The following is a 15,995-nucleotide window of genomic DNA, read 5'->3' as shown; positions in this document are numbered from 1 at the left end:
CTTACACATGTCAGATTTTCTGCCTAACTTTGGAAAAAGCCTTTTGAGAATCGTTTCCAAAGTTAGGCACAGGGATACGCAGGCTGAACAGCAGTTAAGTCTGCGTATCTCTTTTGAGAATCAGGCCCTCTGTTACTGGGTGAGCTGTATTGTGTCTGACATAGGTGACTGTTCTGTGAATAAACATGGTTTTGAGTATCTTTGTCAATACAGGTGAGCCAACTTAGCCACCATGGACTATAAAGTTGTGGCTCTGCACAATCTGGTGGCCTTGTGGACGCAAGATGGCAATGTGTCCACCAGATGGTACGAAGGGTCATTAATTAAAACCCCTTTTGTTTCACGGTTCTACAGTAGCTCCCAGGCACAAAAAATTGTGTAACCTGCCACTAAGCTCAAGCACAATTGGACACACTGAGGTGAATCAGATAACTGAGTCTCTCGCATCAGGTGTGTTGTTTTAAGCTGATTGCCTCTGCATTTTGTTTCCATTTGTTTTTATTTAAAATTTTTTTTTTTAAAACATACACAATTCACATTATATTACATTTGTGTTAAACGTGTACAAAAAATTCACCTTTAAATACACTCAACATGACTTAAATATACATAACAACATTCTCGATATGGGTCTATCCTACACCTTTTTATCTTTCTCCTTCTCCTTTATCCTCCCCCTTCTCTTATGCCTTCCCTCCATCTCCCTCCGGAGAAAGAAAAAAAAAAAAAAAAAAAACACAACCCCCGCCAAACCAACTTCCCTTATCCTGTTCAGTGTCAAATCATTATTTAATTCCTTATTAAATCTCAGTGATGCAAAAAAAAAAAAAAATAAATAAATAAATAAATAAAACATTTTTTTTAATTAACCCCCACCAAACCCCCTTTCTTATACCCATTAAGTGTTAAAGCCGTATTTAATTCCTTATTAAATCTCTTGTGAAAAAAAAAAAAAAAGGGGGGGGGGGAATTAAATACTACATGTATTTTTATCCTCTACTCCCTTTCGTGATACCCATCAAAATATCTTTATGTGTTTAACTTTATATTTATTCCCAGTGACTAAATCCATTTGTTTTCATTTTCTCTTCCTTTCCCTTCCTCTTACGGGGGAAAAATTAATTAAAAATTCTCCCCTTCAAATCCACTCGTGCAAAAAAAAAAAAAAAACGCCAAACCCACTTCCCTTATCCTGTTCAGTGTCAAATCATTATTTAATTCAAAATGCAGATTGCCTCTGCATTTTGAATAAGAAACAAAACCGACAAAAGGCTTACACTGAAATTTCATAATGGTCTGAGAATCCTGTGTAATTATAAACAAACTATCCATGCTTATCCTGGAAAAAATTACAAAATACCCTCACCCTACATACAACCCAAATCCTAAACAAGCTGCCAGCAGAAAAACTCAATATAAAAGTCTTTGTGACAATATGTGACAATATGTGCAACTTAGTGCAACGTTAGTAGTGAGACTCCTCCTATGTAATCTTCTCAAGATATTGCACCACTGTATTATAAGTGAACTGTATAGCTTTGGCACTCTACCATCTAAAATTAATTCTCATCAGTATAAGTATAACTTCTGTGATCACCCATATAGAACCTCCGAGCCTAGAGGTCAATATAAACATGGATATTGTACCATCTCCATATTGGATTTTAGAATAGAACATGGCCTCTACTTCCAGTGCCACGTCATAGCATTGCTATCCATAAAATATAAAAAACACACTCATAATGCAGTATATCAAAAAAAATTATTAAAAATGCTAATCAAACTTTCTAGCATTCAGAAATTCAAAAGTCGCCCTAATTTTTTTTTTTTTTTACATTTTATTGATACATGGGGCAGATTCGTGAAAATGTTTTTTAAAGTTATATTTTCTTCAGGATTCTCTTGTACTTTCAAGCTGGGAGGCAGATATTACTTTACACTAACCTATCAAATAATGCTTTACCATGTGTTTTAGGTTTGCTCGATACTTCATGAGTTCAGATGGCACAGAGTTTCGAACTTTGATCAAGGCCTTCGGCATTAGAATTGATGTCCTTGTTTATGGAAATGTAAGTTTATATGTAAAAATAACATATTTTGCCACTTTTGAAAAGGGATAGTTTATCCATTATAATAAATTAAAATACAAGTGCTAAACAAGTTGGCATCTTATCTGGTGCAGATATTTCAGTTTCGGTAAAATTATCTAAGGGGTCCATTAAGACATTTTGTACTAATGATTGCATCACAGCAATACAGCAATGTATGATTTATTGTGAATACACCCCAACACTCAATGCAGTAGCAGCCAACACAAATGCATAAATCCGGGGAAATACTTTTTTTTTTATTGGTAAATGGTAAACCATTTTATAAGCATATTTTCCTCAAATTTTATATGCAGTGTATGGGGCAGATCCTCAAAGAAATTACACCGGCGTATCTCTTGATACGCCGGTAATTTCTAATTTTGCGCGTCATATCTTTGTTTTGGAATCCACAAAACAAGATACAACGGCATCTGGGTTAGATCCGACAGGCGTACGCCTTAGTACGCCGTCGGATCTTAGATGCAATTTTTCGCCGGCCGCTAGGTGGCGTTTCTGTTGTATTCCGCGTTGCGTATGCAAATTAGCTATTTCCGACGATCCACGAACGTACGCGCGGCCTTCGCATTTATTTACGTCGTTTCCGTTCGGCTTTTTCCGGCGTATAGTTAAAGCTGCTATATGGTGGCGTACTCAATGTTAAGTATGGCCGTCGTTCCCGCGTATAATTTTTAACATTTTACGTAGTTTGCGTAAGTCGTCCGTGAATGGGGCTGGATGCCATTTACGTTCACGTTGAAAACAATGACGTCCTTGCGACGTCATTTGGAGCAATGCACCCTGGGAGTTTTTACGGACGGCGCATGCGCAGTTCGTTCGGTGTGGGGACGCACTTCATTTAAATGAAACACGCCCCCCTACCCATTGAATTTGAATTCCGCGCCCTTACGCCGCGTAACTTACGGCGCAAATTCGTTGAGGATTCAAACAAAAGCAAAGTAAGTTACAGCGGCGTAGCGTATCTTACATACGCTGCGCCCGGCGCAGTTGTATGTGGATCTGCCCCAATGTGTTTATGGAATGAATGTATGATATATACATTATTTCTCACATTTTATCCATAAATAAAGATGCAAAAATATATATTTTTTGAATTTTTTTAAATATATGACTACCAAATGCTATGAAGATAAGATAGAGAAAAAACAGAATGCAGAGTTCAGGAGTGCATTACATAAAGAATGCAGGGTTCAGGAGCACGCTACATAAAGAATGCTGATCTAAGGAGCGAGCTACATAAAGAATGCAGGGCTAAGTAGCGCTCAGGAGTCTGTTACATAAAGAATGCAGTGCTCAGGAGTGTGCTACATAAAGAATGCAGGGCTCAGGAGTGCGCTACATAAAGAATGCAGGGCTCAGGAGTGCGCTACATAAAGAATGCAGGGCTCAGGAGTGCGCTACATAAAGAATGCAGGGCTCAGCTGTGCCCATCTATGCAGCCTGACCAGTGCCCATCTATGCAGCCTCACCTGTGCCCAGGAATACAGCCTCACCTGTGTCCAGGAATGCAACCTTACCTGTGCAGGGGATCGAAAAGTTTTTTTTTACCTTAATGCATTCTATGCATTAAGGTGAAAAACCTTCTGTCATTCAGCAGCCCCAGAGCCCCCCTCATACTTACCTGAGCCCTGTGTTTTCCGTGACGGGAACAAACACACCAGTTCTGGCTGGTGTCTTGTGTCCTCATTGGATAGATTGACAGCAGCACAGCCATTGGCTCCTGCTGCTGTCAATCAAATCCAATGACGCGGGCGCCAGGGGGGTTCTGCCAAGTCCTGCTGTCTGTGTCTATGGAAGCAGCAGCAGGACACATGAGCATGCCTGCATGGGTGTCCCAAAGGAGAGTGCTTCTCCGATGGGACACTTGAGAAGAGGAGGAGCCTGGAGCGCCGCAGAAGGACCCCAGAAGAGGAGGATCGGGGTCACTGTGCAAAACCCTTGCACAGAGGAGGTAGGTATGACATGTTTTTTTTTAAACCCTGAACATTTACAACCCCTTTATTTTGAATTGTCAGGTGCCCGCCGTAATTGAAGTCCCGCCTCCTGCATTGGCTCCCACCTCTGACAGACTGCACGTGTCCCGGCATTGGACTTTGTGGCGGCTGCACCTGGCAATTCAAATTAAAGCTGACACCCGGGGCAGGGGCAGATCCAGGGGGGCAACGGGGCAATTGCACCCCCCGAGAAAATATTACTGACTCGGGTAACCATAGCCACGGTCGGGACCATTGGCAGCCATTCTTAGCATGAGAAACTGCTCAGAAACCTCGGACTGCACTTTCTGCCCCCCTGTACCTCCCCCAGCAGTTTTCAGCCTCTCTCCTGCAGACTGCTGCTTGAGTGGGAGGGGTGGGGGATGTGCCTTTTCTCCCTAGGTCATGCTCATCTGGAAGAGGGAGCTGTGTGACCAACTGCAGTGCTGAGCAGAGGGAGCCGAGTCAAAGTTCCTGGAGGTGAGCTCTGCTCTGCTGCTAGCACTACAGTGTGGATTGTTTACAGGCACCTCTATGCTAAGTTACTGCAGCTTAGCATAGAGGTGCTGTTAGCTAACAAATTGGATCTTCATCTTCTATTCATGTAGATTAGTGAGCAATTTAACTAATTCAAGGATTATGACTGCCCCCTGGTGTATGCCCTCCTAATCCCCCCAGTGTAAGCTCTCCGGATCCCCCCCCCCAGTGTAAGCTCTCCTGATCCCCCCCAGTGTAAGCTCTCCTGATCGCACCCCCAGTGTAAGCTCTCCTGATCCCCCCCAGTGTAAGCTCTCCTAAATCCCCCCAGTGTAAGCTCTCCTGATCCCCCCCAGTGTAAGTTCTCCTAAACCCCCCCCAGTGTAACCTCTCCTGACTACCCCCCAGTGTAAGCTCTCCTGATCTCCCCCAGTGTAAGCTCTCCTGACCCCCCCCCCAGTGTATGCTCTCCCGATTCCCCCCTTCCAGTGTAATCTCTCCTGATCCCCCCAGTGTAAGCTCTCCTGACCCCCCCCTCAGTGTAAGCTCTCCTGATCCCCCCCAGTGTAAGCTCTCCTGACCCCCCCCTCAGTGTAAGCTCTCCTGATCCCCCCCAGTGTAAGCTATCCTGACCCCCCCCCCCTAGTGTAAGCTCTCCTGACCCCCCCAGTGTAAGCTCTCCTGATCCCCCCGGGTAAGCTCTCCTGATCCCCCCAGTGTAAGCCCCCCTGTTCCCCCCCCCAGCTGTTCTGACCCCCCAGTGTGTGCTGTTTTTACCCCCCTGGTGACACATAGTCCTTTGCTCTTCTGATCCCTGTACTCTGTTCTTCATCCTAATGACCCCTGTCCTCTGCCCTGTCGTTTTTCCTGCACATTGCCCTACATCCAACCGACCTCTGTACACTGTATTATACATTAAATTAGTTATTTTCTGGCAGTGCCCCTCCCGAGACTAGACTCTGGATCTGCCCCTGACCCAGGGCAGGCCACCCCCCTCTGCCTCAGCACCCGCCCTGCAATCCAGGGACAAATATGGGGACAGGCGGGCTCTGAGGACAGTGTCTTCAATCTGAGGATGTCTGGTCATCCTAGCATAACAGTATCTTACAACAGATAGCTGATGCATTGAAGTGCACTCAATAATAACCCTCAATTTTGGTGTCAGTGGACACAGTAATAACCCCCCCCCCCCCCAGCATTGGTGTCAGGGGATGAAATGATAACCCCAGCATTGGTGTCAGTGAGTGCCATAATAACCCTCAGCATTGGTGTCAGGGGACAAAATGATAATCCCCAGCATTGGTGTCAGTAAGTGCAGTAATAACCCCCAACATTGGTGTTAGTGAGTGCAATAATAACCCTCAGCATTGGTGTCAGGTGGAGAAATGATAACCCCCAACATTGGTGTTGGTGGATGCAATAATAACCCCCAACATTGGTGTCAGTGGATGCAATAATGACATCTAACATTTGTAAAAGTATCCACTTTACAGGGCGACTACGGAAGTTCAAATATAAAGGATAAACAAACAAAAAACATATCTAAATGCAACCAACTGCTTAAGCAAGGTTTTACCCCCTTCCTGACCAGGCCATTTTTTGCTATTCGCCACTGCACTACAGTACTTTAATTGGTAATTGCGCAGTCATGCAATGCTGTATCCAAATAAAATGTATGTCCTTTTCTTCACACAAATAGAGCTTTCTTTTGGTGATATTTGATCACCACTGGATTTTTTTGTTTTTGTGATATAAATGAAAAAAACAACCAAATAAACTCAAATTTCATCATAAATTTAGACCAAAATGTATTCTTCTACATGTCTTTGATAAATAAAATCCCAATATGTGTATATTGATTGTTTTTTTGTGAAAGTTAGTGTCTACAAACTATGGTATACAGTATATACTGGAATTTATACAACATTTACTTTCTGACTGTCTATTGAAGTGCTAAAATGCCAGGGCAGTACAACCCCCCCTTCCCCAATTACTGTATTTATCACGGTATAGCGCGCTTTCGCGTATACCGCGCACCCCTAAAGTTGCCCCCGAAATTCCTGTAAAAAAAAAGTTATATGATTTTATTACTTATAGTTTTGGTGTCTTCCCAGCGTCCATCGTCCAGTCCGGCGTCCGTCTGCGGCCTCGGTGTTGTCCTCCCTGCTTCTCCAGCGCGCGCCTCAAGTCAAGTCCCCGCTTCCCGTGCTCAGTTTGAACGCCTCTGCCGACATATACCGAGTGCAGTACACTTGGGTACATTCGGCAAGGCTCGGCTTCGCTCACGCTCTGTGACGTTTATGCGGGAGCACGAGCAAAGCCGAGCCTAGCCGAATGTACCCGAGTGTACTGCACTCGGTATATGTCGGCGCAGGAATTCAAACTGAGCGCAGGAATCGGCTATCGGCGTATATCGCGCACCCACGATTTTCCCCTTATCTTAAGGGGAAAAAAGTGCGCGATATACGCCGATAAATACGGTACCCTTTTCTGGATAGTAGACACCCCATGCTATTTGCTAAGAGGCATGTTTGAATATTTTCTTTTTGCCACCATTTTCTGGAAAATGACAAGCAAATATGTGTTTTAATTTTTTTACACAAAGTATGGGGATAACCACATGTGAGAGACTTTTTGGCAGCCTAACCGTGTACTGCGTTACTTTAACTGCAACACTTACCCAAATAAAATGTGTCTGATTTGTTTCAAACAAATAGAGCTTTCTTTTGGTGGTATTTGATCACCACTGTGCTTATTTTTTGTGCTATAAACAAACAAAAAAGACAACTTGCTATAAAACACATCCAATACAAAAGTTTAAAAAATAAAATTTCTGGACTTTAATATAAAGCTTCTCTTATGGCACGCACTCTTGTGTGGTTCCCCTGTCTTTTCCAAAAGGCTTTCGGTAATGGTTGAACAAGACCTAGCTCCTGTTGACCTGCGAGCCCTTCTCTGGGGTTAAGATGGAGCTCTCTCCCACTTGACCTCTTCCTCACCACTGACAATAGCTGCTCTTAAACTATGGTATAGGAGAGCAGCAGAAAGAAGGTGGGACTGTGACGGTGCTTAGATTGAAATATAATATCACCATAACAATGGAGATACTGTTTAAATTAAAAAGTATACAATAAGCTTTATTGAATAATTTATACAGTTGATATAAAATATAGAGCAATATCAGTGTCCAAATGGTGGTTGGATCACTGGTAGGTTGAAAAGATCATACAGTACGTAGTCCCAAAATGTTTCGCCCCTGGGGCTTCGTCAGGGATTGTATGTATCAACCGTGTATATAAAGGCCAACTATATAAATATAAAGAGCAGAAATTACAATTTAGAAAATAACATTAATGACATTTATTTTTGGAAGTCTGTCTGTTAACAAGTCCACAAGTAAAGAAGGGGTGACTTACCGCCTAGGGCCCTAGTATCCCTAGATGTAAGGAAGGGAAAAGGAGGAGCCACACAGGCCCAGGGGTGGGGAAAAACCGCCCAGGCGGCAACAGCCAGACCAGACCCCGAGCAACCGTGCACCCACAGTGAGTGCTCAAAGACCTAGCCAAAAAGAAAAGGAGATACCAGAAATTTCAATCAAAAAGTATCCCTGATGAGAGCTCTAAAAAAGCATATAAATAAGTATCCATTAATAAAACACCAACAAGCAACCATAGGGGAAATGTTGTCAATATAATTTATCACAAATACAGTACTGGCTCACTCCACTCTTTACATCTCTAAGTGGAAAGGTGGACTAGGAGTTCCTCTTTTATTGAAATATTATAATTTATCACAAATACAATGGGCCTGATTCCCAAAAAAGCTGCCTAACTTAACTTTCAGCAGTTAAGTTACACTGACTTAAAATCTCTACCTAAGTGCCCGATCTTCAAAGCACTTACCTAGAAATTTCAGGCCGTGTAACTTAAGTGCCGCCGTCGCAAGGCGGTCCTCCTCTCCGGGGGGCGTTTAAAATTTAAATGAGGCCGTACTGCGCATGCGTGTGACGTAATTTTCCCGACGTGCAGCGCGCAAACGTAATTGACGCCGGGCTTTGTGGATTGCGACGGGACACTAAAGTTGCGACGGGTGAAAAAAAATATACGCACAGGGAAAACAAATAATTATAAAAAAAAATTACAGCGTCGCTCAGCATGCATTCCTGAGAGGGAGAACTCCATGCCAATTTTCAAAGAAAAAACCGGCATGGGTTCCCCCCCCCAGGATCATACCAGGCCCTTAGGTCTGGTATGGGTTGTAAGGAGACCCCCCACGCCGAAAAATCGACGTAGGGGGTCCCCCTACAATCCATACCAGACCCGTATCCAAAGCACGCTACCCGGCCGGTCAGGAATGGGAGTGGGGACGAGCGAGCGCCCCCCCCCCCTCCTGAGCCGCGCCAGGCCGCATGCCCTCAACATGGGGGGGTTGGGTGCTCTGGGGCAGGGGGGCGCACTGCGGGCCCCCCCACCCCAGAGCACCCTGTCCCCATGTTGATGAGGACAGGACCTCTTCCCGACAACCCTTGCCGTTGGTTGTCGGGGTCTGCGGGCGGGTGCTTATCGGAATTTGGGAGTCCCCTCAAATAAGGGGGCCCCCAGATACCGGCCCCCCACCCTAAGTGAATGGATATGGGGTACATCGTACCCCTACCCATTCACTTGGAGGCAAAAAGTAAAAGTTAGTAAACACACAACACAAGGGTTTTTAAAATAATTTATTATTCTGCTCCGGAGGCCCCCCCTGTCTTCTTTATTAGCTCTAATACCAGGGGGGGCTTCTTCTTCCGCTCTCCGGGGGTCTTCTTCCACTCTCCGGGGGGGGTTTCTTCTTCCGCTCTCCGGGGGGGGCTTCTCCGCTCTCCGGGGGGGGGCTTCTCCGCTCTCCGGGGGGGGGCTTCTCCGCTCTCCGGGGGTCTTCATCTATCTTCGCCGCTCTCCGCTGTTGACTCGGCGAACCCCGGTTCTTCTGCAGCTGTCCGGTGCCTTCTTCTTCAGCGCTGGCTGCCTGCTATCTTTGTGTGTTAGCTCAATTAGTAACAGGCAGCCAGCGCGGTCTTCTGTGACGTCAGGTTCTTCTTCTCCCCTCTTCCGATGTTGACTCGTCGCCTCTTGACACTGCAATGATGGAAGCGCGCCTTGCATCCCATTTATATAGGCATCACCGTCCCATCATGCTCCGGTAGGTACCCACGTGGTGGGTGCACGTGGGTAGGCTCGTCCCCACTCCCATTCCTGACCGGCCGGGTAGCGTGCTTTGGATACGGGTCTGGTATGGATTGTAGGGGGACCCCCTACGTCGATTTTTCGGCGTAGGGGGGGTCTCCTTACAACCCATACCATACCTAAGGGCCTGGTATGCTCCTGGGGGGGGAACCCATGTCGGTTTTGAATTTAAAAATTGCCGTGGAGTTCTCCCTCAGGAATACCAAATGCCGTCGCTTGAATGGGCCTTTACAAGGTGTGACTAACTTTCCACATTGTAAAACCAGCCCTAGTTTTGCGCAAGCAAAATCGGAACTTACGCAGAAATCACAATGCTGAAATGCTTTGAGAATCTGCTTAAGTCCTCATTTGCATACTCAAAGCTGCATTTCCATGAGAAATGCCCCCAGCAGCAGATGCGGTACTGCATCCTAAGATCTGACCGTGTAACTTTGGAAAAAGCTTTGGAAAAAGCCTTTTGAGGATCGTTTCCAAAGTTAGGCACAGACTGAACAGCAGTTAAGTCTGCGTATCTCTTTTGGGAATCAGGCCCAATATTTTTTTTTTATATTTAATGGTTTTTATTGAAGGTTTTGTCATAACAAAATGCCAGAAGACAATGGCACACATCATTACATAGCTTAAGTTATAACAGAGATCTGTAGGTATTCGTCTATAAACAAGGCAAACATATCCTATCCTCTCAGCCCGACTCTAGTGTCCGTGGCTGATCTGTCGGCCTCGTGTCTGCCCGTAAGGCAGCCAGGTTTGTATACTACCGCTGCGCGGGTCCCGTGACACTCATCTCCCCGGGCGCCCCTCTCGGGTTCACACTGCGCCCTGGGAGCCAAGGCCCCGGAGTCCCACGCCGCCCCATATAGTAGCGAACGGCCTATGTGATTCAAGGCATCTGCCTGCAACTGCGCAGACAGTCAAACTGGGTAGCTAACACTTAATGACTAAATGCGCCGCTAGCTGAACCGCACACCAAGAGAGGTGCAGAAGTAGGGAGAGAGAGAGCAAGACACGTGGGATGAAGATGAAAGGTGAAAAAAAGGAAGAGGAAAGAGAAGAAAGACAGAGGAAGAGGGACAGAGAGATGTCTTTATGTGTGGAGTGGAGTGCTCCCACCCCCAGGCTGTATCCCTGGTAAAAGGGACACCCCGCAGTATGTCGCCCAAGGCTCCCACACAGACCTGAATTTCTCCGATTGGTCCGCACATTTCGCTACTATCTGCTCCTGTGACATTATCCAGGATACTTTTCTCTTAAATGCCAGGAAGGAGACTGTGGGCTTCTTCCATGCCTTAGCTATGGTCATTTTGGCCCCCAACAGTATAAAAAATGCTAAGCTCTGGGATAGTTTAGGTAGACCAGGGATACACTGGTTCAACAGTGCAACATTAGGCTGCGGTGAAATCACTGTCCCCAGCAGGGCTCCGGTGGCACGGAAAACCTTTTTCCAGAAGGCTCTAATGCGAGGGCAGGACCACCACGTGTGAAGCATGGAGCCCCTCAATTCACAGCCCCTAAAACATTGTGGAGAGGTTCCTGGGAACATTCTTGCCAGCCTGGAGGGGACGTAATACCACCGCACCAAGAGTTTTAGGCTTGCCTCTATGAGGCCCACATTCATAATACCTTTGTACGCCCTTGTGGAGGCGCGATACCATACCGCAGTGCTCCAAGCATTGTTCAAGTCCTCCTCCCAGGCCCGTGCATACGATGGTTTCTCCGTCTTAGACATCAATGCTATGTAAATCAGGGATATTCCACCCCTCTGATCCATTGTGTTTGTACACCAGTGCTCATAGGGGGTTATGGAGGGGGGGACCGACTTCTCCGTCCACATAGAGTGGAGAAAATGGGAGATTTGTGTAAGCCGAAAGAGCTCGCTGTCGGGCATATCTAGTTTTTTCCTACAGTGTGGTAGGGAAAGCGGTCCCGCTGGGGAGAGATAGTGTCCTATTCTGTATAAGCCTTTGTCTGTCCACCACCGGAATGCCCTAATATCCAACCCTGGTGGGAAGTCGGGATTATGAAACAAATGTCTCAGTGGTTTCAGGGGGGAAATCAGGGAGTGAAGGGAGTAGAGTCTGGAGCAGAGGGCAACCGAGTGGGACAGTGTTGGGGCTAGAATGGCTGGTCTGCGTCTGGGGTCGCCCCCTAAAATGAAATCAATGGTGTGTAATGGGATGGCTTGTCGTTCCATGGCTATCCAGTCGGGTTTTGGTCCGTTCGAGAATACTGCCGATATTTGTGCCAGTTGGGCTGCCCTATAGTACTCCCAAAGGTTGGGAAGCCCAATTCCCCCCTCCGTCCGAAGCCGATAGAGTATGCCCGAGGGACATCTATACCCCTTTTTCCCCCAGACGAATCGGACAATCTCTGATTGCAATTTGCTAAGGAACTGTTTCTTCACCGGGATTGGTAGGGCCCGGAAAAGGTACAGAAGACGTGGGAGCAGGGTCATTTTGACCGCGTTCACTCTGCCCAGCCATGACAGCCCGCCTTTAGCCCAACGCGTGATATCCCCTTTACATCGGAGGATCATAGGGGGGTAGTTGGCCTTGAAAAGGTTGTTGATGTCGGGCGTCAATTTGATACCCAAATATGGGATGTGTGTGGAGGTCCAGGTGAAGGTAAAATTACTAGAAATCTGTTTGAGTAGATCGGGGGGGACAGAGATATTCATCGCTAGGGATTTCCCCAGATTCACTTGCAGACCCGAGATCTCACTGAAAACCCGTAGTGTTTTAAGAATGATTGGCGTGGACAGCAGGGGTGATGTGACGAAGAGTAGGAGGTCGTCCGCGTATAGGGCGCATTTGTGTTCCCTTGTACCACATGTAACCCCCTTGACGTCCGGGTTTGCTCTCAGGGCTACTGCCAGAGTCTCTATGGCCACCGCAAAAAGAAGCGGGGAGAGCGGACACCCCTGTCTGGTTCCCCTGCCTATGGCGAATGTCTCCGAGTATCTGCCCATGAGGCGTACCTGTGCAGAGGGGCGTGAGTAAAGTGACTGTATGAGGCTAAGGAAGCTAGGGCCAAAACCCCATCTACCCAGCATTCCGTTTAAGTATTCCCAGTCTATGGAGTCGAAGGCCTTGTGGAGGTCTATGGACAGCAGGAAACCCTTTTGGGGTGCCCCTCCGTCCCATTGTGATTTAAGTAGGGAGATTACATCAATGGCGCGTCTGATCTGATCCGTTCCCTGTCTCCCAGGGATGAAGCCCACCTGATCCTTGTGTATATAAGATGCTATGAAACTCGATAGTCTGTTTGCTAAGATTTTTGTCATAATTTTAATGTCGTTATTAATCAAAGATATGGGGCGGTAATTACACACTTCGCTAGGGTCCTTGTCTGGTTTCGGTATGACCGAAATGTAAGCCGAGTTTAAATCAGCTCCCAGCCGGGCTCCATCCCTGAGAGAGTTGAACAGTCGCGTCAAGTGGGGTGCCAAACATGTGCCGAATTTCCTATAGTACCCCGTGGAGAAGCCATCCGGCCCCGGGGAGGAGCCTAACTTCAGGGACTTAATGGTCGCTAATACTTCCTCCTGCGTGAACGGGGAATCCAAAAGGTCCCTATGCTCCTCCGTAAGAGAAGGCAGAGGTAGTTCCGCCAGAAACTCTTTCCCTGCCGGGCTAAGGGGAGAACCGGCCGGTTTATAAAGGTCCGAGTAGAACCGTAGGAAGCTGTCCATAATTTTGGTCGGGTTCTGTGTCAAGTCACCCGTGGCCGTTTTGATTTTAGGGAAGGCTAATGATCGCTGTTTGGGGCTCAATTTAGTGGCCAGCCGGGAGCCCGTCCTGTCAGTTTGGGAATAAAATTTCGCCCCGGTCCACCGCAGGTGTTGTTCGGCCGCCGTCGTTAGGGAGAGGTTAAGTAGGGCCCGTGCCTTGTCCAGTCGGGAGAGCAGTTCAGTCGTGGGGTGGCGTTTGTGGTTCTTTTTTAACGTGCGGAATTCCTCCTCAAGTTTAAGCGTGTCCGCCCTATGCTCCGCTCTAAGCTTCGCTGCTAGCTGAATCAATTTCCCCCTGACCACCGTCTTGTGCGCCGCCCAGACCGTGGACGCAGAAACCTCCCCTGTCGCGTTAATAAGAAAGTATTCTTTGATGTCCCCCTCCAGCAAGGAGCACTGAATTGGGTCGCTCAACAGCGATTCCCTCAGGCGCCATCGAGGTGGGTTCCTAGCTCCTGTGGGCCTCTGGGTTGTCACCGTCACCATAGAGTGGTCTGAAAGGGGGGAGTCTACTATCCGGGCGTTACGTATCAGTGGTATAGTCGTGGCGTGGGTAAAAATGTGGTCAATCCTGGCGTAAGAGTTGTGTGGTGCCGAAAAGTGCGTGTAGTCCTTTGTCCGTGGGTTGGCTTCCCGCCAGACGTCTATCAACCCTGCTGAGTGAAGGAGTTTAGCTATTTTAGAGCTCTGTTTGGAAGGGCGTTTAGGTTTGGGTTTCCCGTCCACAGATTTATCTAGTGAGAAGTCAAAAGCTGTGTTAGAGTCCCCTCCCATGAAGACTGTGCCCTTAAGGTGCGGTTGTAGCTTCCGAAGCAAGGAGTCAAAAAAGGATTTTTGGCCCTTATTTGGGGTATAATACGACACGAATGTATAAAGTTCCCCATCTATGTGTCCTGATACCAGGAGATAGCGACCCAGCGGATCGACAATCGATTCCACCAGGGAGAGGTTGATGTGTCTAGCGAAACAGATGGCTACCCCTTTTGTTTTGTTGTCCGCTGATGAAAGAAAAAATTGGGGGTAACGCTGATGTAGGAACGTGGGTTTGTAAGAAGATGGGAAGTGGGTCTCCTGAATCATAAGGATATCTGCGTGCATAGAGTGGTAGAGTTGGAGGAGCTTCCTGCGTTTAACGGGTGAATTTAGTCCCTGCGCATTATGGGAGATGAGTTTGAGGGTAGGTGGGGGGGGTTGTGTGTCAGTCATGGATCAGAGGTGCAGAAACTATACCAGCCACACGCAGCCTACCTTGAGCCCGCAGCGAGAGCTTCCAGTTGAGAACGGACCATCGGTGCACACTGGTCTTGAGACCCGGGACGAAGGACCGGAACCTGCCGTGGGACCTAAGAGCACTCCAGGGATTATGAAAGGGAAGGAGAGAAGAAAGAGATGAAATGGAGAGGAAAGAGAGAAGAGACAATATTATGCATGTATGTCTGCATCGATGCATACCTGCAAAAATCAGTGTTAAACAGTGCATAACTTGAACCTGGGGGTCCCCCGACCCCTCCCCACCCCGGGGTGAAGTGGGCACGCCCGCCTCTACCCCTGCCCTATTAGGGAACTGAAGCTTCCCTAATGCCGGAAAACCGGATATGGATTCGATTGCACCCATGGCGCTCTCGATCCAACGGAGGTGCACTGGGTCCACCACGGCCCCACCACCACTAACCGATAACTGAGGGCTAACCAGGAGCCCGTGATGCCCAATAACTAAGCGCCCCCCCTGCGCGGGGGTGTTCCCCCGGGAGCTAGGATGCCCATCCAAAGCGCAAACCGGTACATATACTGTGAGGGATGCTACCTCCCCTGGGTTGGCACCCCCCCCCCCCCCCCAAGTGATCCTATGTTAACGTAATGCCAATATTGTAACCGTTGAGTAGCATGTCTATACCTGCTATGAACTCTATTCCCCGTGTAACTTTGCAAAAATGCATCCCCCAGGAGCCCTGTGGCTCCGAACCAATCCCCCTCCTCCCCCGAGTCCAGGTTAACCCCCCCAGTTCCGGTGGAGGGGGAAGTAACACTCCCAAAAACTTAGCAAGAGAACTAATAAAAGAAAAAAAAACATAAACATTGTGTAAAACTTATACGGTGTTAGGTCCCTGCACCCCGGGTACCTCCCCCCTCCGAGCTGTCCCTTGGGGAAAAAACAAGGAAACCGCGGAGGGTCCCCAAGTCCCCTTTAAGAAGGGGAGACCCTCTCGAGTCAGGGTCCCTAAATGACAAAGAGGGACCAGGCCCAATATTTTTTTATAAGGATATAGGTTTGATGAAAAATCCATCAGGGTACTTACTTAAAATTTAGAATAGAAATACCACAAGGGAAGGGGGCGCCTGTTAATGCAGATATATGGTGTATCAAGAAGCAGAGGTTTGGTAACATTCCAAAACGACAAGACCGTTATGTCCAGAAGGAGCCTGTTCAAAATATTGCTCTAGAAATGGAGCAAGAAAATTATGTATATATAATAAATATATAAGA

The 15,995-nt window shown here is 47.3% G+C and overlaps 1 protein-coding gene across 1 annotated transcript in view; it reads left to right on the top strand.

The window, feature by feature from the left end:
- Nucleotides 1-15,995, top strand: part of P2RX3 (purinergic receptor P2X 3) — a 736,403-nt gene that overhangs the window by 424,701 nt on the left and 295,707 nt on the right. The window contains exon 9 of the mRNA XM_040320880.1: nt 1,976-2,069. Coding sequence (XP_040176814.1) covers nt 1,976-2,069 — 94 coding nt within the window. The remainder of the gene's footprint in view (nt 1-1,975; nt 2,070-15,995) is intronic.

Source organism: Rana temporaria, chromosome 8 (assembly GCF_905171775.1).
Source record: "Rana temporaria chromosome 8, aRanTem1.1, whole genome shotgun sequence".
NCBI lineage: Eukaryota > Metazoa > Chordata > Amphibia > Anura > Ranidae > Rana > Rana temporaria.
This window is presented reverse-complemented; position numbering and strand designations above follow the sequence as displayed.